The sequence below is a fragment of the Passer domesticus genome, chromosome 10 (genome assembly GCF_036417665.1).
Source record: "Passer domesticus isolate bPasDom1 chromosome 10, bPasDom1.hap1, whole genome shotgun sequence".
Lineage (NCBI taxonomy): Eukaryota > Metazoa > Chordata > Aves > Passeriformes > Passeridae > Passer > Passer domesticus.
Window position 1 is genome coordinate 19,555,288 of NC_087483.1, and position 26,128 is coordinate 19,581,415.

At 41.0% G+C, this 26,128-nt stretch overlaps 1 protein-coding gene across 1 annotated transcript in view; it reads right to left on the reverse strand.

The window, feature by feature from the left end:
* Nucleotides 1–3,836: 3,836 nt before the first annotated feature.
* PPP1R1C (protein phosphatase 1 regulatory inhibitor subunit 1C) overlaps nucleotides 3,837–26,128 on the reverse strand; it is a 45,814-nt gene continuing 23,522 nt past the window's right edge. The window contains exon 5 of the mRNA XM_064434271.1: nucleotides 3,837–4,511. Coding sequence (XP_064290341.1) covers nucleotides 4,423–4,511 — 89 coding nt within the window. The 3' untranslated portion in view covers nucleotides 3,837–4,422. The remainder of the gene's footprint in view (nucleotides 4,512–26,128) is intronic.

The following is a 26,128-nucleotide window of genomic DNA, read 5'->3' on the forward strand; positions in this document are numbered from 1 at the left end:
GTCTCTTGCTTTCTCTGTATTCAGCTGGCTTACAGATTTTGTTTTCTGCAGTGCGGGGTACTCTGAGGATCTAATGTCTCTGTACAAAGCACATTTTTAACTTTAGGTCATCTTGAATTCTTTTGGTGAAATTGTGCTTCCTTATCTTTGAGGCTGCTTGACTTTGAGAGAGAACTGTATTTTTCTTGTCAGAAATGAGCATTCACCTTTATTGTTTGGGGTTCAGCAGTAGTTCACAACTGGAAATAATGGCAGCATATTTGGGTCAAACATTTTAATACATGATGCATCTTTATTTTAGTGTTCCCACCTGGGGAGGACTCCTAATCTGCTAGGCACAAGGTAGTCTGGGATAGGGCAGAACTGTGACTGCAGCCAAAGTATCTCTGGAGGACATGTGTGTGGTTTCAAGTAAATAGTAGATACAGGACCATGACTACAGAGTTGATATTTCCAGTAAATTAGAGAATAAAAATGTCATGAGCAATTTAAATATTATTTATAGTTGACCTTCATGTCTGTTTTTAATATTCAATCTGCTGAGTGTTTAAAAAAGCAATTAAAAGTCCCATATAATGTTAAAACCCTTGATAAATGTAATAAACAAATGACATATTCAAAAGAGAGAATCTATGTCCCATTAGGAGAGAAAAAGAAAGATGAGAGCAACATATGGCAGTGTAATTAGAATGATTAGGGAAGCACATCAACAGAATTTATGCTGCAGGGAAAATGTAATAAGAAACCAACACACTTTCCTCACTGCCTTGAAAACTGCAAATATCGCTCTCTGAAAAGGAGAAGATGCAGAAAGGGTCCCTGGCATTTAAAGCTGTAACTTGTGTTCTTCTGCCATTATTAAAGATGCACACAGCCATCTGCAAACCATTTATTTTTTGCAGAGTTCACATTGTCCCATTGCTTTGATTAATAAGGAGCAATATTACACCTCAGCTGCTTTTCAGAAAGATGCTATTTTGGAAACCTAATTAATACTCATTCCACAGTTAGCTTGAGGTGTTCGTTAGTGCCAGATACTGAGTTCTTATTTGTTTCTCATTATGTGGAGAGTATTGCTTCTCAATGCCAGCGTTCTTGTTTTGCATTTTGGAATAACCTTTCGACACTCCTGCTTGCCACAGCCCTCCCTTCAGAAGAGCTAATAACACCTGTCATCATTATTTTCACATGCCTGTTAATGTCTGTTGAGGACGTTGTGGGCTATTTACATAGATAGGCTATCCTGCTGCACAGCAAATATTCCTGCTATTTTCTGAACAGTTGGGCCAAAGAGAAAAGCAAAATTTAGAAACTTGGAAACTCAATTAAAATCTCAGTTTACCACTAAGGGTCAGTATATACTAGGCAAATAAATCATTACAAAATTGAAATTGTGGGTATGGCCTAGCAGAATACCAAATAATTTTTCTGCTCAAATCCCCCCGGATTATTTAATAAAAACCACAAAAAATCTACAGCAGTATATAGACACTGAACTTGTATAAACTGCATCAGCCCACTTTGATGAAACAGCCTGAGGTTTAGCAGAGGGTGCACAGATATCTTGCTTGAGATTTGCTCCCAGTGCTGCTATCCTCACAGGAGGATAAAGGAGAGAATAGGGCAAAGCAGACGGCATTTAGCATCAGCTCAGTTGCCAAGTATAATGCTGTGCATGAAAAGGTTAAATGTAATTGCACATGTCAGGAATCAACAGAACAACTGAGGCTCTTTCTGGAGCTCACTCTTGCTCTGAGCTGCTATAGAAAAAATAATAAAAAGAATGAAAAAAGAACATCTGTGGGCCTGGGTACTAACATGGCTGCAATAGGAGAGGAAGAAAGGGGAGTTTGAGGGACAGCATGTTTTAAATGTGCCCTTACATTGTCCCCCCAGGGTTAGTGGACAGACAAAGCCTTATTTTCTGCAGGAATAAGGTCTCTCATGAAAAAAACAAAAAAAAACCAAAAAAAACCCAACTTGTCTCAAAAGAAAAGAAATGAGGAGGAGAGCCCTGCACCAAGCAGGACATTTTGTTGTACAGTGTCAGCTGTACAAAAGCAGACCTGCAGCCTGCACCAGCCCTGCTTGGGTCCCTCCCCAACCATCACAGCCTACCCAGGCCAGCTCTGGAGGGAGCCACCCAATGCTTCACCTCCTGGAGTAAAAGAAATGCTTTTTTTAAAGAGTGAAAACCACCACCAGGCTGGCCCTTGATGTTACAGGAAGCGCAGATGAGCTGGAGTCCCTTCCTTAGTGACTGCCTGGACCCTGGACACCACGAGAGGCCTTTGTCCAAGCACAGGCAACAGAACCTCTCCTGCAGCCCTGCCTCAGAGCCAGTGTTGGATGTGACACTTTTGGTAAAATAACACCAACAGTGCAAGAACTAATGGTGATTTTTCAGTTTACATTACTGGGGAGAAATAATGGTGCTATGAGAAGACAATGGGCAAATCCTTGAACACTTTAGCAGAATTTATAACAATCTTAAAAAAAAAGGCAAGAAATCCAGTAATTAAATTGATACCAGGATAATAGAAGCTTTCCTGTACAGTCCACATCATATTTTCCCAAAGGTAAGTATGTTTCAGCCAAAATCTATGGTTTTTCTTAAGCAAAATTCTTCTCACTTCAGTGGAAACTATACTTTAGAAAGCATACTTTAGAATGCTTTAGAAAGAAGTTTTAAATCTTGACTCTTTATATCTACTTAAGTGTTATCTGATTTTGCGCCTGGAGAATAAACAACATATACCATTCTGAAAGTCAAATACAGTTCAAACTAAATCTGGGTGGGGTTTTTCTCCCCTATTATTTATGAAGTGCAATTATACTCAAGTCCAACTGTCAGCCTGAAACAGCAGGTGATGAATTCTCCAAGCTCCTACCAGGTGCTTTGTGTGTTGCCTTTGAAATGCTGAGATCTCACAGTGTTCAATACCTTGTCCTGATATCCAGTGTTGTAAATCATGTCCATGCTTTCATTTGCTCACAGGTCCTAGACAGTTCTCATCTGCAGCCTGTGGGTACTAATAACCAGAAAAAGCCATTAATATCCAAAGTGATTTATTAGCTAGCAGCACAGAGAGATGGTGTGAGGTTAAACACCAGTGGGGCAGCTTAGGAGCACTGTGGCAAAGAGCAATGTTGTGAAGAGCCTGGTGCTGTGAGCAAGCAAAGCCATGGCAGAGCTGGGACCAGAGCCCAGCTCCTCTTGCTGCCGTTCCACACCTGACCTGGGGCCACTCAAACAGTTTCTGAAGGGTCATTTCCTTATTTTTGTTGTTGGGGACATAAAAAGCTCTCAGTCCTGTAAGTCCTGTAGTGGCTCCTGTATAATTGCAGAGTCCTTCTTTAGTCCTTCTTGCACACCCTTGCTGAGCTGGAGTCATGGATCCTGTCTGCAGTGTTTCTACAGAAAATGGAACTAAAGAGGGCAGGATGCAGAGATACAGAGGGAGGAAAAAAGGGCTCTTAAATATAAAGAAACACTAGTGGACAGATCCTGTTCTCAGCAGGTTTTTGTGGAAGACCTCAGCTTGTGAAATCAGTCAAATCACCATGCAAGGCATAGACAAAAGGCTCTGTGTTTTCCTATATTTAATAGATTTTATTATTTTGTTTGTTTGTTGGTTTTTGTTTGTTTGGGGGTTTTTTTGCTAGCTCAGCCCTTTAAAAGAGATTTGCATCAGTGGAATGTTGAAGTGAAGACAAAACTTTTGTATCAAACAATTAATAAAAAATGACAGTGAATTCATTTAAAAATCTACCATTGATTGAAAAATCAAAATAATCTGTTAAGTGTGACTTTGAAGAAACATTTTTTTCCCTCCTCCACCTTATTCCATTTTATGCCATAGAGTTTTTTTGGTCCAAAAAATAAAAAGGATGGTATGACCCATTCAGCCAAAACCCTGGGACTTATTCCCAAGGTGAATTTGTGCAGCTTGTAGTGCTGTTGCTCACTAGCTCATATTGAGCTATAGGCAGGGCAGGAAGGCTGTCACCTGTCCTGTTTTTCATATTATATATGAACATTTCATTTTATATGTTCATATGAACATTTCATTTTATATGAACATTTCTCTGTAGCAAGACAAACCTTCTGTACAACAATCTTGTCTAAATTAATGTATTATTTATTTTGTACCTTTTAAATCACTTTTATTTACAATAAGCCTTAGATACAGCTCACACGCAGTAGTTAAGCTCTGGCAGTACTGACGTCAGGGAGCCAACACATTTGCAAATTACATTTCTAAGTCATAGAAAATAAAAGAAAAAAATGACTTTAAAATAACAGTTTTGTCTCGGGGCAGAAGGGCCCCAGGACACGTGTGCAGAGCCCCCGGTGGGGACAGGACACGGCGGGGCCGAGGGCAGGGCAGGGGCTCTGGGCTTGGGGCAGCTCCGTGCTGGCTAATGGCCCCACTCCTCTTCCCGCTCGCCAAGTCCCTCTTCTTCTTCTGGAAACACTGACTCAGTCTGACTCTTCAGATGCTTAATCCCTGAAAATATAGAAGTCATGGTTAAGGTTGTATTTGGCTTGCATCAGGTATTTTTTTTGTGGAGGAAGAAACAGAAAACCAAAATACGGGCAAGTTTAATGCCCATATTTGCTCCTTTTTTCACAAATGTCTTAGTTCAATTCATATGGTGGTGTATTTGCAGCAGAGGTATTCTCTTCCTTGAATAAAGGTTCTGAACAGTATTTGCTTCTTTTTTCTTTGGTAAGCCTTGGTCAAGTTTGTGTTGAACACGATTGCAAAGCTGTCCTGAGCCAAAGAGAGAGAGGCTCTGTCCTGACAGAGAGGAGACTGCTGGCACCAAAGCTGTGACCACACTGGATAATTTCTTACTTGGTGAATGTGTTCTTTTGACCTCCAAATACCATGAGGGGCTGGATGAAAAGGGTAAATACCTATCACAGGATATTTGGAAGTTCAAATATCCTGGTTTTGGTTATATCGAGTTTTTCATTTGAGGGAAGTTATCAAGTACGTACTGATGGATGGTTTCAGCCAACAAATGAAGTGGACTTTATGAAAATGAAGAAAATTACAGATATTTCCCTGTCTTATGTTCAGTATAAGGAAGTAGACTTCAATGAATGGGCCTAAACCCATTTTAGCTCTGCCTTGGTGTGGTAGAATTCAAGCTGGAAAAGGAAGCAACATCAAGATAAAAAGATGGCAGAGAGACCAGACAGGAAGAGTTGCTGTTTTCAAAAAACCTAAACAGCAAATGTGCAAGATTAGTCTTGGGGTCTCTCAGTTTATGACAAAGTGGGAACATAACTATTGATCAAAAATGCATGATTTGAACAAATCGTAAGCCTGAATTAAGCTATTTTCTGATGCCATTACCGTCATTGCATAAAATTATTTTTTATTTCATTAAAGATCATACTTAGCTCTAGTAACCATCTCTAACTGTTAGGAAAAATGTTTCTCTACCAGCTCTACATCTAACAGGAGCCCATCACTCTCTGCTGGGCTCTGGGCTCCTCTCTCTCTTTTCTTCCATACAAATGACAGCACACAGTCTCCTGGGAATCTGTTGTTCTGACATAAACCAAGCAGATACATTAATGCTCCAAAGCCACAGCTCTTGTGAGTGTGCCCTGCAATAAGCCAGCCATTTCCAATTAAGAACTGTGATACGTGAAAGTGCTCAGCTACTACCAAGCTCTTAGCAGCTCCTCTTTAGCAACACCCTTTAGTAAGACAAACACTTTGAATATGGTTTCACCTCACTACAGGTTACTGGACATTTGTTTCCAAATTATGTTGTGTTTTTAAGGTAAATTTGTCTGCTGTTTTTTCCTCTGCACTTACAGAGCCATTTCTTGCACAATCCACAGTACTCACCTAACAGCTGCTGTTCAGTACTTCTGTCAGGAATTGCTGGAGCCAGAGTGAATAATTTTTTTAGGGAGCTTTTCAAAGATGAGAAGGGCAGAGTTATGGACAGAAGAGAAGGTATGTCATACATGGTATGATGAAACCACGGAACTCTATTGTTTGTAGGAGTGAAGGCTTTTGGCTGTGTGGTTTAATTGCAATATTAAATATGAAAACTGTAGCAAATGGAGAGAAATTACATCACTGAGCATTACCCATTGATTTTTGCATGGCAAGTAGCTATTGATCTTATTTAATGATTTTTTCATAAGCTCCATTCTGCAGCCTGCTTTCACCTCTGCCAGTCATTTTATGCTAGTGTCCCTTGGAAGTTTCCTTCTCTGGCCAGTAAGTGCCCAAGACTTCATATACTTATATATAAGCCTCAAGATGTTCTCACAGCATCAGGTTGTCAGCATGAACAACTTGGTGTGGCATTATGAAATAAGATGCTCATCTACACAATGGAATAAATTAGTGTGAATTGACATAGAGGAAATTAAATTCCTGTCAGTAACATATGAACATGTATCACAGGAAATGCGGGTAACTGCCCTGAAAAGATACATTTCCTGCACAAAGCTGCAGACTTTTACAGTGCACAAAATGGCCTGGAGTATTAAAAATAGTTAAATTCCAGCCATCATACTCCTGGATTAAAAGCATATCTAGCCACATAACACTGCAGGAGCCCTCAGCGGCTGCCAAGGGTGGTGAGAAGGCAGTGGAGCTGGGCAGGTGCACCCTGGCACATTCAGCCACAGCTCCAGAGCACAGGCTGCCACAGGGGCTCTCCAGCGTGGCTCCAGTGGGGTTACTCAGGCTGTGCCCTGCCCTTTGTCAATATGAACACTGTGACAAGCAGGCAGTGAGGTGAAACCTCAGAGTGCATTGCTGGATCAGCTCAGCATCTTTGCTTAGCAATATCTGAATTGTTTGCTGAAAGGTTACATTCTGTCAGAGACAGTAAATATTCATTACTCAGGTCATCTCAGCCGTTTTTACAGCCACAGCTATGGCAACACTAACTTATGAGAAAGGATATTTCCTTCTCATATTTCCAATCTTTGTACCAGTGACACAGCTCATGCCCTCAGCTTTCTCAGCTAGTAACCAAGAAGGACCAAAATGCTGTAGATTGGGGATTATTTCTGTTCACTGATTGATCACGGTGTAAAGATGGGCATGAAATACAGACTGTAAGATTTTACTTGTAGCAAAAAAGCAAAACAAAGCCAGGATATTTTAGAAGAAATTGTTTGTATCTAAGAGCACATCCCAGTTAGAAACATCAAGTTACTGATTCCACATAAACTGCACAAACTTTACAGTGTCAGTAGCAAATAGGGAGGACTGCAAATGCTGATCCATGGACTCACCCTGTCCCATCAATGTCCCCTTTTCCAGGCAGTGAATTTGTGGGCACTCAGTTTCCTGAAGAGCTGTGCCTGCCCTGTCCTGATGCTGCTCCGTTTCTCTCTCTGGGTGCCCTGCCCTGCTCTTCTTGGGGATGGGGCTCACAGGGTGCCACCCCTTCCACTGTCCCCATGAGCTCCCAATCCCCTCTGCACCTCACCCAGCCCCTGCTTCAGTGTCACACCCTGCCTGGGGCTCTGCTCTTCACCTGGGATGTCTGGCAGCAAAAATCCCCTTCCAGACCAAACACTGCCCCTTCTCACCACTGCCTGAAAATGTTTCATACCAACAATGTCTTCACACTCATCCTTATGTTACTTTAAAGCAAAGTGTGTCTGAACACTGCTAAAGCCAGCAGGACAAGAATTGTTTTTCCTCGAAGGGTTTATGTTTCACTGCAGGTAATTCAATACAATTAATGTTGATAAACAAACCCATAATTCCAAACCAGATTGAGCAGCCATACACAAATATAATTTGAACTGTCGATTCTTTTCAGCTGAAGTCATTGTCTCAAAGAATATTTGTAGAATTCTAGATACTTATAAATTATGAATGGGAATGGGACAATTTTGTGTCATTTTTGCAGTCACATCACATCCATGCTGCTTCATCAGCAGCTGTCTTTTAGCTTCTCTCCATCTAACCAAAGCACCAGCTTAGAAAGCTAAGCAGGGTCACAAGATTTGAAACAACCAAGTGTTCCTGAATTAAATATCTCCTGCAAAAAAAAATTTAAAAATATTCAAGTAATTAAGGCAGCTCCCCATCCTATTTAACACTTCTTCCTTCACTTTGCTTCACTGCCCAAGGAAGGGTGTTGACATTTACCAAACTCAGGATTGAAGTCTGGTTGGCAGCTTGAATTCCCTAAAGTTTGAAGGGTTATTTAGTTTTACGATTTGGAGCTGATCCTCTCTCTATCAAAAACACATTTCCAGATTTGCAGAAAGCAGTGAAAGGCACAGATAAAACAGGCTCATTTTCAGCGTTTCAGAACTCAAATCACTGAAATAATCATGCAAATAGACCTGGCCAAAGAGGATAACAGCTAAATAAAAACATCTCAGCCAGTGATAAATTAATTGTTTTCTATTTTCCTTAGCAAAAATGAGAATATCAAAAGAAATATCATAGATTCATACCACTAAACAGGAAAAAGTATTATTTTTTTAAATGGTACATTCTGGTTTGCGTTTACCAGTTAAATATGTTTAAATTACGTTTCTCTGATGTGTCTTCCTTATAATGTTTTTTTCCCAATTCAAGTTTTGATTTAAAATATGCCAACAAAACAAATGAACAAACAGACAGAAAACACAAAACCCAAACAAACAACAAAAACAACCAAATAAAAAACCCCTCAAATTAACATCACTAAATCCAGCATCCACCACAGGTCTTTGGCTGGGCTGGGTGCAAAGGAAAGCACTTGGGAAGAGCCAAATGAAGCTGGCAGGTCTTCCAGAGCATACATAGGGATGTCCCTGCAGTCACAGGAGAGAACAGCAGCTGCATCAGGTCAGGGGCAGCTTTGGGGCACCTAACAGCATCCTGCCTGGACCAAGGAAAGTCACCCAGAAGATGAAGGTGTCTGGTTGTGAATTGTGAAAAGACTATTTTCTGACTGGATATAAGGAAGAAATTATTCCACTGAGTGTATTTAAGTACTGGTGTGAATTCACAGTGAAAATGTGATGTGTCTCTTCAAGATTTTCAGCACTGAACCAGACAAAGCACTGAACAACCTTGTTAAACTTGGTGCTAATTCTGCATTATGCATCAGGTTGAGCTATGGACTTTCCCAAGGTTCCTTGCAACCTAAATGACTGGATGATTTTATGAAATCAAAACTCAGTAAATGCATCTTACAGTTTATAACAATGTATTAACATTAACTGCCTGGGCTACACATTGATCCACTTGGGAGCTTCAAATGACTCCTTTCTCTGGAAAAGTGATGAAGTGTCTAAGTGCACCAGTCAGACTTATTTTAGGAATAAGATTCCTCTTCACTCCTTAAAACCATGGGGCCAGACTAAATCAATATTTCTGTGCTGATTTTGGAAAGCATACAAACTTGTAATTATGTGCTCCACTGTGATTATATATATATATGTATGTGAGCTATATATGTATGTGAGCTATATTATATACACATGTATGTGAGCTACATATTTCTCAAACACAAGGGGTGAAAATAATGAGATTAAAGTCAGTGAACCTGGAGCATTTCTTTCATGTGACAGATGCACCCAGGAGATCCCCAAAATCTCACACAGAAATTACACCCCTGTTGTGGCCACGTGCATGCAACTGCAACAGAAAAATGTAATTCCTGAGAAGGAGGCACAGAGCTGCTCCTCTGGGGATGAGTCCTGGCACTGCTGCTGGAATGGCTCATCTTCCCTTGGGGGCCTCAGGGCACATCATTGTCTCAGTCACTGCCACAGTGTCAGCCTGAGGGTGCTGACTGCCACTGCCACCAAAAGAATGTGCTCAGCTGCCTGCACATGTAACAGGTTAAGAAACCACTGTGCTAATAAAACCAAGGCCGATGCACCCTGCTTCACAAGAAATGCCTTTCTTGCTCAGCTGGGCATCTGCTCAATGGGAGTGACATGGACTCTCTACACTCCACAAGATGTTTTGCCAGATGTTTCCAGAAATATCTGTCCTGCCTGTCCCTGCCATGAGCACCACAATCTAGCTCTGACAGGCACAGGACACAGTGTCAGCTCTGAAAAGCATCAAATGCTTCCTGCTCTTCCCACCTCCAGCAGAAGCTGAGGACCATCAGAGGCTGCAGGAGCAGCTGCCTGGCAGAAACCTACTGTGACAGAAGCTGAATTATTATTGAAAACTTTTCTTCTCTGTGATGACTTTCAGTTCAACAGAATAGAGCTTCACTAGCCTCCATTCTCGGCACTTTCTGCTTCACAGAAGTTTAGAAAAATCCAGTTTCATCATCTTCAAATGTTCACTGTCGGGTACACACCAGCTACACTGCCTGATTTATTCAAATGCAAGAAATACATGTCTTGTCTTCTCTCTGCCCCATCTGGAGAAGATATCAGAAACACAGCTGGTCATGGAGAAACTCAAAGCTTACCCATCTCCTAGGCATTTCTTGATCAAAAATTTGATTTTTTTGGCTGGAACAAAATTAAATCCTACTATGTATTTTTTTTTAAATTTGTTTTTTAAAACAGCTGAAATGCAGGAGGGCATATATTCCATACAGGAGCAGAACAGTAAGAAAAATGCTATAGTTTCCCAAAAACTATTTTGAGCTTTCTCTTGTTTCCTCTTTGCATAAATGACCTGTTATCTCTCTCCTTCATCTGTACAATCAGTTCCTGAAACCTTTAATCCATTTTTACTTAATTGAGTGGTTTAGATAAGCTCTACTTGCATACAAGTCAGAGTTCAGTGCTTAAGCTTTCATTAGTAACTCTTAAAAAACATTAACCCTACCTGCCTCCCCTTTTTCTCTCTCTACCATTCAGCTCACCAAAAATGATGCTCACTGTTTCCACCTTATCAGCCCTTCTGCTCCCATCCTCCATTCCCTTTGATCCAGCTGCCCTTGGACCCAGTCTCAGCATTCGGGCCAAGTCCCAGTGACTTCCCTCCCTGTTCTTTCCAGCTTGCTGATATCTTTGCCTCTGACAATTTTTGCCTTGGCTCTCCTTCCCTGTGGTTCTGCTGTTGTAATGCCTTTCTCCTTCCCATTCTCTGAGCCATTTTCCTTTCTGTCCAAATTAAAACTCTAGACTGTGTCTTCTTTGCAAGCTCGTGGAAGTCTAAGATAGCACCTCAAAGGGTCAAAATCAAGCTCTTGATCTGAAGCCCTGTTTAAAGCATTCATCTACCATGAACAACACTGTCATTTTTTCCTGGTATTTAGGCTTACACATTTCTGATTTCCACTCTTCTCTAGATCCCCATATCCAATTGTCAGCTGAGTCTTTCATGGTTTTTCTTGTTTAATGCATCCCATATATCCAGACTTTGAAGCTCTCCTTTTTCTGGGATCTTCACTACCACCACATCTCCTTCTCCAAGCTTCATAAATGTACCTTTTCTCCTGCCACTACTTTCGCCCTTGAGTTTCCTCCATTGATTCCCTCCAAAATATTTCAGACTAATGGTGGCTATTTATGCTTTCAAGGAAAATTAAATTTCTTCATATATTATGGGCATCCTCTGTACATAAATCAGGAAATAATACAGCTTTGCTTCTCAAATTGCTAGGCTTTTCTATTAGCATTTTTGTTCCTTCTCTTAAGTTCTGGAGAGATACAACTATCTGCCTCCATGGCTATATCCAAATCCTCAAAGCCCTCAGTTTTGGAATTTCAGAAATACCCGGAGAACATTTTTGTTGCCAACCTGCTGAGACAAAGACTGTTGCTTTCCTCCCTAAAACTCTCTATCTGTTCCTGGGCTGGATTGCTACACCCTAGCTGGGTGTTCCCTGGTGCAACAACCAGCTTCTGTTAAATGTTTGAACAAGGTTTATGTGGCATGGCCTGAATTCCTGGTGTGGGTTCCCAGATGCTTCATTAACCTCAGTATGATATGACAAGAATCGTGTACAGTCATCAGTGGATGATTACTGAGTGTGAACAAAGAGCCAGACAATTGCTGGTGTTTATATGCAAACACAAGATGCATTTTTCACATCTTTTCTTGTGTTTCCTCATGCCCACCCAGCAGAATGGCTTCAGTCTGACAAGCTGGCAGCTATTATTTCATCTGCGGATGCTCACATTCAATAATCAAACCAGATGACCTGTGGCAGGAGGTTAGTCCTGCTTCCAAGCAGATCTGGCAACAAGAGCCCAGCCTGTGTGTCCTGAAGCAGCCACTCTCTTGGGTGGTCTCTAAGCTCCTGGGAGTTCAAAGATTATCAAAAAGTTATCTGTTGCTGCTCTCATTGCAAAGGTTTCGTACCTTCTTGATGATATCTCACAAGCAGCTCCTCACAGCACTGACTCCTTCCTCTCTGCACAGCCAACAAACTCCACCTCTCCTCTCAACCAGCCAACCTGCTCTTTTATAATACCCCTCTTAACTGGATCCAGCTGTGGCCTATTAAGAGCAGACTTGTTCATAATGCTTGATAATTAGCACAGCTGTAACTCCTTAGGGGCCAGATTACCTTCACCACTGTCTCTATTCTCCTACCTTTTATCTAACCACAGTTATCTAGGACACCACAGCAATAAAACACAACAAAATACATGGTCCCAGGCCTTGGCAACTCCCATGTGTATGAGTGAGTGAACAGAAAAAAAAACACAAGGGAGGGAAGGCAAAATAAAAATAAAGGGATGTGGAAAATTTTGCTTTATAGATGTTGGTAACTGTGAACAGTCTGCTTGATACAACCTTTGAAAGTTTTCTAAAATTTGGGTTGTTCTTTGTGGAGAAAGACTGAAAAATGAGGCACTGTGCAACAGTCTCAAGGGACTCTGAGTGGTACCCATGCCAGAGTTTCTGTTAAGCAAGGTTTTACAGAAGCTTGATAACAACATGCAAGGGTGGCCCTTAATCCTGTCGCCAATGAGTTTTAATATAACCAGGTCTTTTCTTTATTACACAGACCTTGGTCCCACTCCTCCAGAAATTAATGAGATTTTCTCTTACTATTGCTAAAGAAAGAAAAGTCAACATAAAGAAAGAGTCATTGATGTTAAGTTCCAGTTATAAAGACAAAACCCCAGCTACTGTTTATTTGCAATGAATTTGTGTAAAATACTGTACAACAGTAAATTGCTGTTGTATGTGGCTTTAAAGTTTGAGATATGAGAGAAACAAGTTGGTACAAAAAGTAGGTGCACTAGATATTTTCAAACTCCTGTTTACATTAGCCTAGAAAAAGCAAAGTCAGGCTGTCATTCTGTAATTTACCATTGATATAAATGGTAAATCAGCATTCAAAGACAGCAGATATGGGGGACCTCCAACATTTAGAATGAAAAGAATCTGGAGCACCAATGTGGCAGTTTAAACTAGGCTGACATTATAGCAATATGGAAATAATAATTAAAAAAACCCTCCATGTGTTGTATTATTTTGTACCTCAGCTCAAAATGAGGAGAAAAAAATTCTCATTTGTGTTGTGATTATGAGACCAAGACATTATTCAGCCTTGCAAGTTCATTTACTTTTTTCCTCTCTCTAATATGCATGACTAAACCAAAACAAATGATCTGAAGCATTGGCAAATATGACAGGTTTATGTAGGTCACATATCTGATCTGGAGCAGATCAGATCATCAGCATATTCAGCAGGTCACCATGGCCCTGTAGAGGTTTGTGAATGATCATTCAGAAATGCAGCAACAAAGTATGACTAATTTTCTAAATGTCTGCTGGTTGCTGCTAACTCTTCTCTTAGCTCAAGTCACACAATCCTCAGTCGTCATGGTGAGCCTTTTAAATGACAAATGTTGAGGCTCATTTGAGGCTACTTTCAGTCAAAAGGCTCACTGTTAAACTATCACAATGAAGACTGTATGAGGGCAGCAAAAATCATGTTGCAAATGTCTGGCTACTTTCCAGTTTGTTCTCTGAGACATCACTTTCCACTTTCCATGTTTCCCTCTCAGAATGGCTTGAAGCAGCACTGGCTCCTTAAGAGTCATGTGAAGGAGCTTCTTGCACAGAAAGGCTTTTGTTGGCCCTCCACAGGCTGGCCAGAACATGCACTGGAGAGAGAGGTCAACTTTGCCATGGCTGAAGGGACTGCATCTCCCATGTACAGCAGCCTAAAGAGTAAACAGAGAGGTTTCTGTTGCCCCAGGCAACTTCTCCTGGTATGGAAACATCTTGTTCTGCTGGTCCTTGCTTCCCCTGCTGGCCCTCAGACTGCAGAAGGCAGCCAGTCTTCAGAGACGAGGTGAAGAGCAGAAGCTCCTGCAGTCAGCCAGCAAGTGGGTGACTTTACCCTTTGGAAAACCAGAAAATATTAATTAGCTGGTTTTGTGGAGGATGGCTCTTGGTCAAATACCCCAAAAACTTGATCAGAAAAACAGGCAGAGGTGGCTTCCACAGCAGTGATGAATCCAGGCAGCGCTGCAAGGCTCTCCTCCCCATGGCTCCTGTGCTGCTCTGACCAGGCAGCTGGGACCAGCAATCAGGAGAGGATTAGAGCTTTTCAGCTGACACTTTTCCATCCCAATTTTTCACAGCTAAAAGACAGGCTTAGAACTGCTGGTAAGCGTGCTTGAATTCAACCAATGCAAGCAGACTTTCAAAGGTGCTGTGCTTTGATGGGTCCTGGGAAGCTTGTTAGATGGTCAGAATCTCCTCTGAAAAAGCACTTGTCTGGAAGCCAGATCTTACTGGGCAATGTGTTCATTTGCTGGAATTGCTAAGCCCTCACTTTTAACATCAGCACCACTTTCAGTCAGGCAGCTGTCTGCCTGAGAGTCAAAACCATAGGACTGGCAGAATTGTTCCCTTATGTCGAAGGATTGCAGTAATTCCACCAAATAAAAGGCCACATTTTCAAACCTCTAATCAGCTGCTCCATAATAACAGAAGTCAAAAGCTCTGCTACTGTCACAAATTATGTGTTAGAGCTCACTGGCCTTAAAAGTTAGTGAGAAGCATTTTCTAAACAGAGCTTCTTTAAATTAAACCATCTTACACTTTCACAGGCAACTTCTGTCATTCTTAGGATTAACCACAAGCTTCTCCAGCCTATGTATCCAGCTGGAGCCACTCTGTAGCCTGACTATCTTAAAATAAGCCAGGAGGCTAAAAGTGGGAAGTAAGTTTTACAGCTAGAAAATCACATCAGCAAAGATTTGGGAAAGCTGATGCTAAAGACAGTGTGAAACAATGCTCAGTATTTCAGCTACAGAAGGTAAGTCTGTTTAGAGGTAGGGACAAAATTTTAGTTATGTAGACTGCTATGTACAAAATAAAATAATTATCTCAACCTATGTGCTGTAAGTAAATAAGGGAAAAGTTAAGGATAATTAGATAAATCTTAACTTTTGGAAGAACTCCTAACTGCTGCATTCTAAAATATAAGCCATTGTTCAACCTCAAATATGGATCAAGTGTAGTATTAGGTTGAAGGCTGTGCTTTATGCCAGAGGTTCAGTTATAAAAATAAGGGTTGTTTCCAGGCCTTGAAATCAGTGAGCATTTACAAAAGCAGTCCTCCACTTGTCTCTAGGAACAAATGCTTTGTTCACAGCTACTGTTCCTTTCACAGAGGATAAAACAAGAGAGTTCTACTCCCAATATGGTAAAAAATTAACTGGTAACTTCTGTGTGAGGAAGTGAATCAAGTGTCATAATTTTATTTCCTCTAATCTGTTCCTGCTAATAGTGGCAACCAAGAACAGTTTCCCCTTTATAATATTTTTTTTTTCTTGTGTTCTTAATGGGAAATTTCTGACTGTCTCTCCTGGCCATTTCTCTTACTACAGCACAGTTATGTCTGTAGATATTTTTGTCCCAAACTCCTGCTTGTGCTGTGCAAGCCAGCCTTCAAAGCAAATGCCTAAGCATTTGTAAGGGATATGCCTTCAACAATTAATTCTTGGGGAAAATGCTGTATTAAAGAACCTGTGCTGAAGGAGTCTGAGCTTTTTGGACCTTACATGGCCTGAGATTGCACCTAGCTGGTCTGTGAGGCTGCACTGTGACAGAAGAGCAGCATCACATTTTATTCATGCCATATGCTTTAACTTGAAATTAAATGACGTCCATTCAAATGGCAATTTTCGTTAGGGCTTAAAAAATATATTGGCTGGCAGAGCTCTTTTCATGGAGGGGAGAAATGGAGCTGTGTGCCTTAGTTCAGGACCTTGCAGTGAGTGGGGCTGGCCATGCCTCACTGCTGGGAAGGGCTGGGCTGGCTGGCCCAGAGCAAGGCAAGCCCGCTGCTGTTCTGGCAGCACAGCCAGCACAAGCAAGGGGAAAAAGGAAAATGCACCTTATCTGCAAATTTCTGAGCAGTAGGAACAAAGCCTAGCAATTTTTGCTGTGATTTACTTACAGTGATTTGCTCCCCACACAAAAAGCGATGCACTTGTCTGTGATTCCTTGTCCAGCCAGCAGAGAGACATCCAGGGCTTGATTTTTAACTAGGCAGTCTGTAGCCCAGTCAGTTTAAGCAGGATGACTTGGTTTAAGCAGGATGGATTCATGCCAGAGCACTTTTAAAAATGACAGTAGCAGGCTTCAATAGCTGAATATTTGCACTTCCTTGAAGTGCACTTCCTTGAAGACAGACAATTTAAATTTGTTCGTGATTACGAAAATAGCTCTGAAATTTTGCCGTTCCTTTTAGGAAGAGAAAAAATACCCACCAAAAAAATTAGCAATACCAGAACATTTCATTGTGCCTAGTTTGTTAAACATAAAAATGTAGACATGCTGCAGGAAAATTAATTTTGTTTTTATACACATTCAAAACACAGTGGAAATTAAGGGGATTTTTCATTTAAAACCTAACTAAAAATGCTTTACAAAACATTTTAATCTCCCCAACTTCATAAGCCATTTCCAAGAAGCTGTATTTCAGGCATTTGTATCTGACTTCATTTTTTAGTGGACAGCATTATCCAGCTGCTCACTTTTTCCTGGACAACTGCACTCTGGGTCTACATTTTTGTTTTTGACTGACATGGGAATTTTTCTGAGGTCAAGAAACCTAAACAGTTGAGAAAAAACTTATTTCCACATCCTTAGGGGAGAGAATCCCTGAAGAAGAAGAGGAGGCTGGGATCCTGAGAAGCAGAAGCCTGAGTATGTGATGGAGTGAATGAAGTCCTGTGTGTAATCCCTGAACAGCTTTTGCTCCTTCTGTTTCACCCCCAGGTCTGGCAGGACACCCCCAGCATTCTGTTCAGTTTATATTTAGATCCATATTTTCTATTTTTGTTATTCTTTTTGTGGGTATTATTTCTTTCCATGATCTGGGGCAGACACAAAAATTATTAGTTAATAACAGATGTAAATTTCTTGCTGAATACTCTGTGCAGCCAAAGACTTTTAGGGCTAGTATGAAAATATTTCCAGTGAGTTTTCCAAATGAAGACAGGAGCAAAATCTTTGCTGGTCACCCAAAATTCTAAGGTGGTGTTTCTCTGCTGTACTTCCATGTACCAAGTGGCTTTCACTTTTAATTAATCCTGTCTCTTTCTTTTGTCAGAAGTCTATAAGCTTCTCTGTTAATTTGATGATTAATTTCCTACTGAGTTAGAATTATAATCTTCTTTGTGGTCCTTCCTATGATGACAAAGGAGACAGGATGTTGGCATCAGCATAACCTCACATCAGTAATATTGTAAATGTTGAAATTACTTCTTCTTTTACATATTTTATAAGCAACTTCAAAATTAGAAAAACCTTGTATGATTAAAGAAGTTATTGATAGGCCAGTGTTTTGCTTATTATCCCCACTGCAGTTGTTTCTTGAGTGGCATACAAATAATAGGCCATTACTATTTTCTTCATATTGCCCTAACAAGTCCAAATTTTTGCTTCTGAGATGTTTTGCTAGCACACAGTGTCACCCATCCAAACTGACACTGCAGAGCTGCCTTGCAGAAGCAGGGAATGTACTTCCACAAAAGTTGTCACCCACTGGACTGAAAGGTGAAGCTTGGATTTGGGCGGCTGTGGGATGGTGTTTTCACTGATGTGGTCATTTCCATGTCGTGAAGGGTTTAGTCTGTACCAATTAGCTCTCATCCAGATCTTTTGGGAGAGGAGAAAAATTAAAGCTTTAGTTTGACATCTCTAATAATATTTTAAATTTGAAATGTTTTCATTTTAACTTGTTCAGCTTATAGACAACTGAAAACCTACCTGTGTTACTGTGCAAAACGCCATAAATTGCTACAATCCAGTTTATTTCCCTTGATTCCAGGGATTTGTACCCTTACTATGTTAACATTGTTCCTTGAAGAAAAGCTCTCAATTTTTCTGGGAAGCACAGTGAGAATATCAGTATATTCAGTTTAATTGGGGAAAATACAGACAAAGAACAGAAAAGGTAGACTCTCCTCTATAGGTTTAGACGCATCCAGATCACTGCCACAGATTCTTTAAAAATTAGTTTTTACTAATTACATTAGTTTTTACTTCTTACATTAGAGTGAGTTGAAATAAAAGTCAGGCTCTAACCTCATTCCACCACTGGAATGCAGGTGAAATGTAGTAATAACCCCACAGATTTTAAGCTGAAATTAGTCAGATTTAATATACTTCCACTCCTTGTAATGTTCTTTCCATTCAACAGTGGAGCTGCACTAGGAGTCACCAGAGGGAGCCTGCATGCCAAAAATCCCACTGTTTTTCAAAAAACTCTTTTCTTTCAGATTGCAAGAAAATGGAAAGTTGAATTTACATAATTTCTCCTCATTGCTGAAAAAAAAAAGAAAAGAGAAGGCTGCTGCCTCCCTTTGCCTCTGTAGGGATGGCCAGCCCCTGGGTACTGGGTGCTAGGCCAGGGAATATATATCCATGGAATAACAATGGTTGTTCTCAGGTTTTGTGAGAGCTGAAAAACCTGAAGTATCCTCCCTTCTGTTTGAAGAAAAACTAGCAGCTACATCAGATGAGAGCTTTTAAACAACATCCTCCTGGCCTGTGCAGCTCACAGGAAAATGAATCCCTTTTCAGGTCCATATGCTAGCTGCAGTATTTCCTGTGTTTTTCTGGTCACAGTCACACACATAATTCATGTGAGCACTCAGTCCTAGCTGCAGGCCTGAAAGGATGTGGTTGAAATCTTCAGGCTGCTCGTGTTCTTGTCTCCATGCCAAAGCTCTGGTGGATGGTTTGGGAACTCTGTGTTCCTGCTATACTGGGCAATGTTCATCTCAAGGGGTGAAGGAAGGTAGAAATTATGGAGGGGAGAAGAACCACATGGCCTTCTGTAGAAAATTTTTGGTTTTGACAAATTCAAATAGGCATCCACTTCAAAAGGAAAAAAAATCAAATACTAAAAACCCAGAAAACATCCCCACCACAAGAAACCCAGCACAGATGGTCCCTAAATATCAGAAGCATTGTTTATCTATGCTTCTCTTAGTTTAACCACAGAGAAGCATAGAGAAACAATGTTCAGAAACAGAGATGTCACCAAGCTAATGTGCTACTGGGACTCAGGGTGAAACCTGAAGTAAAGGAGCTAATGGTAAGCTACTGTCCCTGGAAGAGCAGCTTGTGGCCTGGAGCCACTCTCATGGAAATTGTCGCCCTGATCCCAGGAGGACTCAGAGCAGGTGGTGAGAGCTTGGCTGATGGCTGTGAGCCTGCACCCACTTGCACACGCTCAAAAGGACCAGCACAGCTGATGGAATCGTAGCTGGAAGGTCGTGGGATGATTTTGCTGTGTCAGGCTAATGCCACTCCTCAATGCACAGTGGTGCCTTTCATGTTATACAAATTCACTATTAACCTTGAGCTTGCCTGTAGTCATTCTGTCTTGAAAGCTCTGCCTTTTGGGGGTGGGGATTTTTATATATGGAATTTGACTGCATGGAGAGGAGCCATTAATAGACAAAGAGGGACTGTAGAAATATGCAGTTAGTTACAAATGCAGGGAAGGCTTTTCTTTTGAAGGGCAAATTAAATGAGACAGCAGCCCACATACTGTGGAGATATTTTAGAAATACACTCCTTAGAGAGGCACCTCTGTATGTATATCCTGCATCTACCTGCAGAGCACCCCAATAGAGACTGAGCATTCCCCCACTGCTCCCCAGCCATGATCCGGGCAGAGCTGCAGGAGGAGCCAAGGGTGTGAGTGAGCCCTGACAGAGGCACTTGCCCTCACTGTGTGCACAGTCCTGCCCTGCCTGTCTGGGAGATGGCAAACACTGAACAGGAGCAGCAATGTGTAATCTAGGTCTTCATTCTGCCATCTTGCTTGGGATCAAATTCTGGATTTACAATGCTTTAGATGAAACAGAGGGGCAATTATTATTTATTACAGTAGGGCTGGCTGGAGTCAGTGTCTGCCATGTGGCTTGGTTGTTAACCTCCAGCACAGAACATACAGCAATAAAATTTAATGCCCTGTCAAATGGCTGACTTCATAAGACTCTTACATGTTCTCCTATAAAAATATTATCTTTTCTTCAAAAGCTGCTTCAATTCAGAACACAACACTGCAAAAATCTTTGCAATTTCACTATAAATACATCTTGTAAAAAAAATAACCAGAAAAACACATGCTGCCCTTCCCGGGATTTCTACTTTACATTTTAAAATATGTACTATGACTCCCATATTTTTGTTCTATAGTATTTTATGTTGCTAGCTCTTAAAAGGTTAACTTTTTACTGTCGTCTGTTACTGCTTAGAAACAGTATGATGTTTACACTGCCCTGTATTTAATACAACAATGCTTAATAACACTATTTACAAGTCATAAATTCTGTTTCACAGCACTTTTCTAAGATTAGCTTCTATCATAAAAATAAAGTTGTACCTTTAGAAGGAGGCCTGTTTAGCATTCATTGCACAAGATTAGAAGGAGCTATCAGATACGTGGGTTTCACACTGAGCCAGGTGAGGCCAGCAGAAATACTCCCCCAGACTTTGGTCTGTGTTGGACCACACGTGGTAATTTAGGCACTGACATTAGTGCTCAACACTTCAGGTAATAGTGGCTATAACACAAACACCCCAGTTTTTCCGTGGAACAGATGTCAAGCTTAGTCTCCACTGGACACCTTGGTCTCGCTATAGGTACTGCAATATTTACTGCAGCCAAGGCCAGAACTATTTTGAAGCAGGAGCTGCCAGCTGTGTGAAATGAAATGTATTCAAAGCTGCCAACAGTAAGAAATTAAATACAGAGTACAGCAGTGTCTGCCAGCGTGTTGGGCAGTACCATAACAGTGGCAGCCAACTGAACTTGAGATGGCAGCAATCCGATGTATCCCTGTCACCAACTCAGTGATTCACTAATTAATTTAACTTTTTTTTTTCTTAATTGTATCTGCTGTCATCATCCTACTGCTCAAGTCTGAGGAAGGAGAGAGGAGGGTAGAGGGAGGGGGAAAGAGACCAGGCACCAGAAGGTAACATCTTGGTAAAGATAGCCAGGAAATTCATTCAAGGCCATTCTGCATCAAGTGGTGTGGCTGTTATGCACTGACTAAGATGTGGATAAGAGCAGTATCTAAATGATTAAAAAAAGTAGTTTGGGAAACAAAGCTGCACCTCTTGTGACCGAGTTAGGGACAAGTTAAAAACACAATGATACAAAACTGCAGCACAATTCTTCTATTCCCAGTTCTTCAGCAGGTCCAGACTGTTGTGGGCCTTCCACTCAGGAAATGAAGTGCACTGATGGCATTTTGTCACATCACAACAAGTGAACAAACAAGAGCAGTGCGCATGAAGAACAAGGCTGAGTTTAGCCTTCTGTTAACCAAGAAACAACCCACTGAGACAGATTTTCTACTTAAAAGGAATGTGGTGGAGAGCTGGTACTACCAGTCTAAAGAAGAGATGTTTCTCCAGGGACATGGCAGCTCTGCTAAGGCATTCCAGCCTCAGGAATTGCTCCAAACACTGGACGCTGCCTGGTTTTGTGCAGCAGTCCTAGCCCCCTGCCCAGTAGTTATCACAGCCATTTAGCCTACTGGAAAAGGAAGGAGGTCCAAAATACCACTCAGGACTGAGAGGATAATTGAAAACCATCTCTATCCCCTGTTCTGGCCACATGGCTGATGTGCAGCACAATCATCTTTGAAAGGATCATTATTGGAGAGATTGGAAAATGTAATAAGCTGAGTCAAAGTGACTCACCCACATATAAGAAAATTTTGACTGGGCACCAGCTCAATTTGTGAATTTTCACAGGCCTGGCCTTGATGTTTAGAAGCCTGTGTAAGATGTCTGATGTTATGGCTAACATTAATTTCCTAAAAAATTTAATTTAAGCCCATGTATGAAGCAGAAGTAAAAAAGACATGGTATTTTTCTTTCTAGAATAGTGGGATGTTTGGTATTCTTACACTGATGTGTTTAGTTAACACTAGAAGCTCTTTGCAGAGTTTGCCATGTAAAAAGGAAGCCTGTAAAATGATACAAGTTTTTGTAGTGACTGCTAAAGCCTTAGAAACTTAATTCTTGTGCCACTTGAAGTAAATTTAGCCTGAGATTTTTGTTCCACAATGATTCTCATGGGCTCCAAACTCAGTGCTTACCATACTGACAATAATCTTTAATGTCTCCAGACTCTACCCGTGTTCGTTGTTAACCTTCACTCACAAAGTAATGAGATGCATCAGACATCGTCAAGCTGGCCTAAGGGGTTACAAATTTGGATGAGGGCCACATACTCTACTAATTGCTTCTAATAAATTACATATTTCAGGAGGGACATCATGATTTTAATCATTTATTCTGCATGTTGTTTCCTTTGGAGAGAAGAACAAGCAGGCACTAAACAAGCAGAGCATCCGAAATTCATGGCAGAAGCTAGAAAGAGCTCATTTAATATCAACCATCATTGTAAATACTAGAATTATGCATGTATCAAATCCCTGGGTCTGAACACTTTGGGAAAAGCTGGTGAGTTCTGGTTGTTTTAATGACTCAAACAAAAATAATGTCTTTGAATGTTCCTTAGATTTATAACAGCTCTGATTTAATCCCATTTCAAATCTTGTAGCTGGGGCCTGGCTCAGGAAAAGGCCTTTGTTTTTATGCAAAGAAAAATACATTAGGAGGGGAATTTAAAGCTTTTGTTTCCCAAAAGGCTGAGAAGGAAAACAGTCAAATGTATTTCTTACTTGTGTGGGGAATGACTTTAATTATGATTTGATGGCTCCTCATTGCAAAAGTGGTCCAGTGAACACAGACAGCTACAGTAACTTTCTTTAAAGCCTGCTGAAATTAGCAGGATCTTGATCTGATCTGAACAGCCTCTTGCAGAGTGAACTAAGATGAGTGAAGTTTTCCTATTTCCCTGACCTCTAGCACATCCAGGCTAGCAGACTCACTGCTGATGAAATCCTCAAATCGCTCGGGAACCTGCACTTCCTTCACAGGGGGAGACCTTGGTGGTGTTTAAATAGCCACTAGTATTAATAGCAATAGCTGGTAGATATTGTGGGGATCTGGGACCTCTAGGGAGCAATGCAGGTTTGGGAACAGCTCAGGCTGTCTTCTGTTAGTCTGTGTAAACCTTGCTTCCTGCCACTGCCGTCGGCATTTCCTTCCAAGGATGAGCTGAGCTACCAAACAAAACATGACTACCTGGGAGAAAGAAAACCTGCCTCAGCACGAAGCATGCCTGGGCATGGAAAGCTGCAGCTGCAGCTCTGAGACTCAGATGTGCTCTTTTGATTTTCAAGTGGCAATGAGACACTAAGGAAGCACCTTTACCTGGGGTAAGTGCAATCCACTTCTGCCTTGGCAGTCTAAGGTGCCTTCACTTGGTCCCTCTCTATCCAGACGGGTTATCATCTCATTTTAGACTTCTCTGGCAAGCGTGAGGGTAAAAAATGAGCCTCCAGCAAGACTTCCAGGGGCTCCTCTAGCCCACCAAGCAGAATAATGAAGACATTTCTGAAGATGCTGTTTGTGCTTTGATGGATGGATGGACCTTTGTGCTAAAGCAGCTGGACATCTACTTTGGAAAAGGATCAAAGGATTCTTCTTGGCTTTGTCATACAGAAGAAGCAGATTAGTAAATAGGAAAAAAGGCCTTACACATTGAGAACTGACTGGAAAAGATTGCCCAAGGCAAAAGCAGTGACTATTCAAATTGCAAAACATTCCTGTGGTTGTTTTTATAGTATTTTTCATAGGGAGGTTCAAGCCAACCTTCACACATGAAGAAGAAGACCTCAAAAGATAAGAAAATTTGAAGTTCAGCCATAAAAGTGCATGAATAACAGAAGAAAAACTGACATAAAGAGGGGAACTGGAGGTGATGAACCCGTAGTTAAGATTGCTGCTAAACATAGAAAAAAACCGTGACAAGAGGTGAATCACAACATACAGAAAATAGAATGGATTCCTTTGGTGCAATCTTCAGACCCTGACTTTTGCCAACATTGCATGCTACATACCAGCATGGAATTAAACACTAGTGAGGCAGGTTAGGAAAGAAATATCTGTGAGAGCAAAATGGAAAACCTCTTTGACATCCATTAGCTTTGGTAATATAATACTAAGAGGCACACCATGCTCAGCTGTTATCTGGTTGGCCAGCTGAGTCCCTCTCCAGATTACTACTTAAATCAATAGCTCTCACATTGATTTTTCCAGCACACTGTATTCCAGTAAAAAGAACAATGCCCTGAGATGAGTCAGCTATTTGCTCTGTCTGTAGGAACTCTGGTGTGTTTTTGTTTAGGAAAATAAAAGCAGGAGCCAAAGTACACACAGATATGCAGTAATAAGAACCTGCCTGTTGCACCAGGTTTGCTGCAGCAGCCACAGCCCAGCCTTGAGCTAGGGGAAGTTTCTGTAATGATGAAACTGAAATATTTAGGGATGGTCTTAGACAGATAATAATTTTGAATTTTAGTTTAAGGCAGAAGGAAAAAATATGCCCCCATATATATCAAAGAATAGAATCACAGAATCATAGAATGATTTGGGTTGGAAAAGACATAAAGTTCATCTCATTCCAGCCCCCCTTCAATGGACAGGTACTCTGCCCACTAGACCAGGTTTTCCAGAGGCCCAACCAACCTGGCCTTGGAAACATCCAGGGATGGAAGTCACAGCTTCTCTGGGCAATGTGAATTCCTCATCTGAGCAATTTAACTAAGAGGCTGATCTCCATATATTTACCATGATAGGTAAAACCTCAGCAGTACTGCATTTTTTTGTATGTATTTTCATGAATTTGCATATTTCATGTACTATAGGTCTGGTATTGTAATCAGTCATCACCATTGTCTGATGTTCCTTCTGCTCTTTTTGACCATGCCACCAATTTCCCATTTTATATGGGCTTCCATACATCAACATTATTTCCTCTTTCTCTCTCCTGCCTTGCCATCAATACAGAAACCAGCAAACCTTCTCTCACCCAGTTTTGTAATTATTTCAAGAAACTTACAGAAAACTGTAACAAAACTATTTTCAGCTATTTGGAGATTTGGAGTCAGGCTGAAGTACAGCTCTGCCCACAGTTTCTCTTGATCCCTTTCTGCTGCAGGCATGGAGCAAAGCTCCTGCCATGGCCCCTTGTCTTTCCCACAGCTGCTGTCTCAGCTTCCAGGCTCAGTTCTAGTGCCTGCAAGCTTGGCTTATTTCTGAGAACTTTGAGTTAACAGCAGCTACAAACTACTAAAATGCCCCAGAGGTTAACGAATTAAAATATTTGTCCCTCTTCTCCACTCTATTTATTTTTTCCAGCTTTAAATGTAAGGCACCAGATTCCAGTCTATCCCAGCTTCCATTAGTAACAGCCTCAGAGGGTATGGAGCAGACAAGGAGCTGTGAAGAATTTAATTTTTTTACTTTACTGTATGTCAAATACCATATTATGAATATACTGTGGGAAAAACAGTGCACAGGAAATGTATGAGTATATGCTCAAAGCTGAGGAGGACTGTGCAACTGAGAAGCCTGTTATTCAGAAAATACTGTTGAATAGTGTTCAACAGTATCTTCAACTCCTATAAAAAATCCTAAAATAATTTAAATCATTACAAAACCTCTGTATTTCTCAGTAGAAGCAGCTTTGTGTATTGCATAGCAATGTGTATTTCACATTGCTATATATTTGCCTCACAGTCTCTCAGTCCAAACAAAAAAAAAATCATGTTTTCATATCAGTGAAA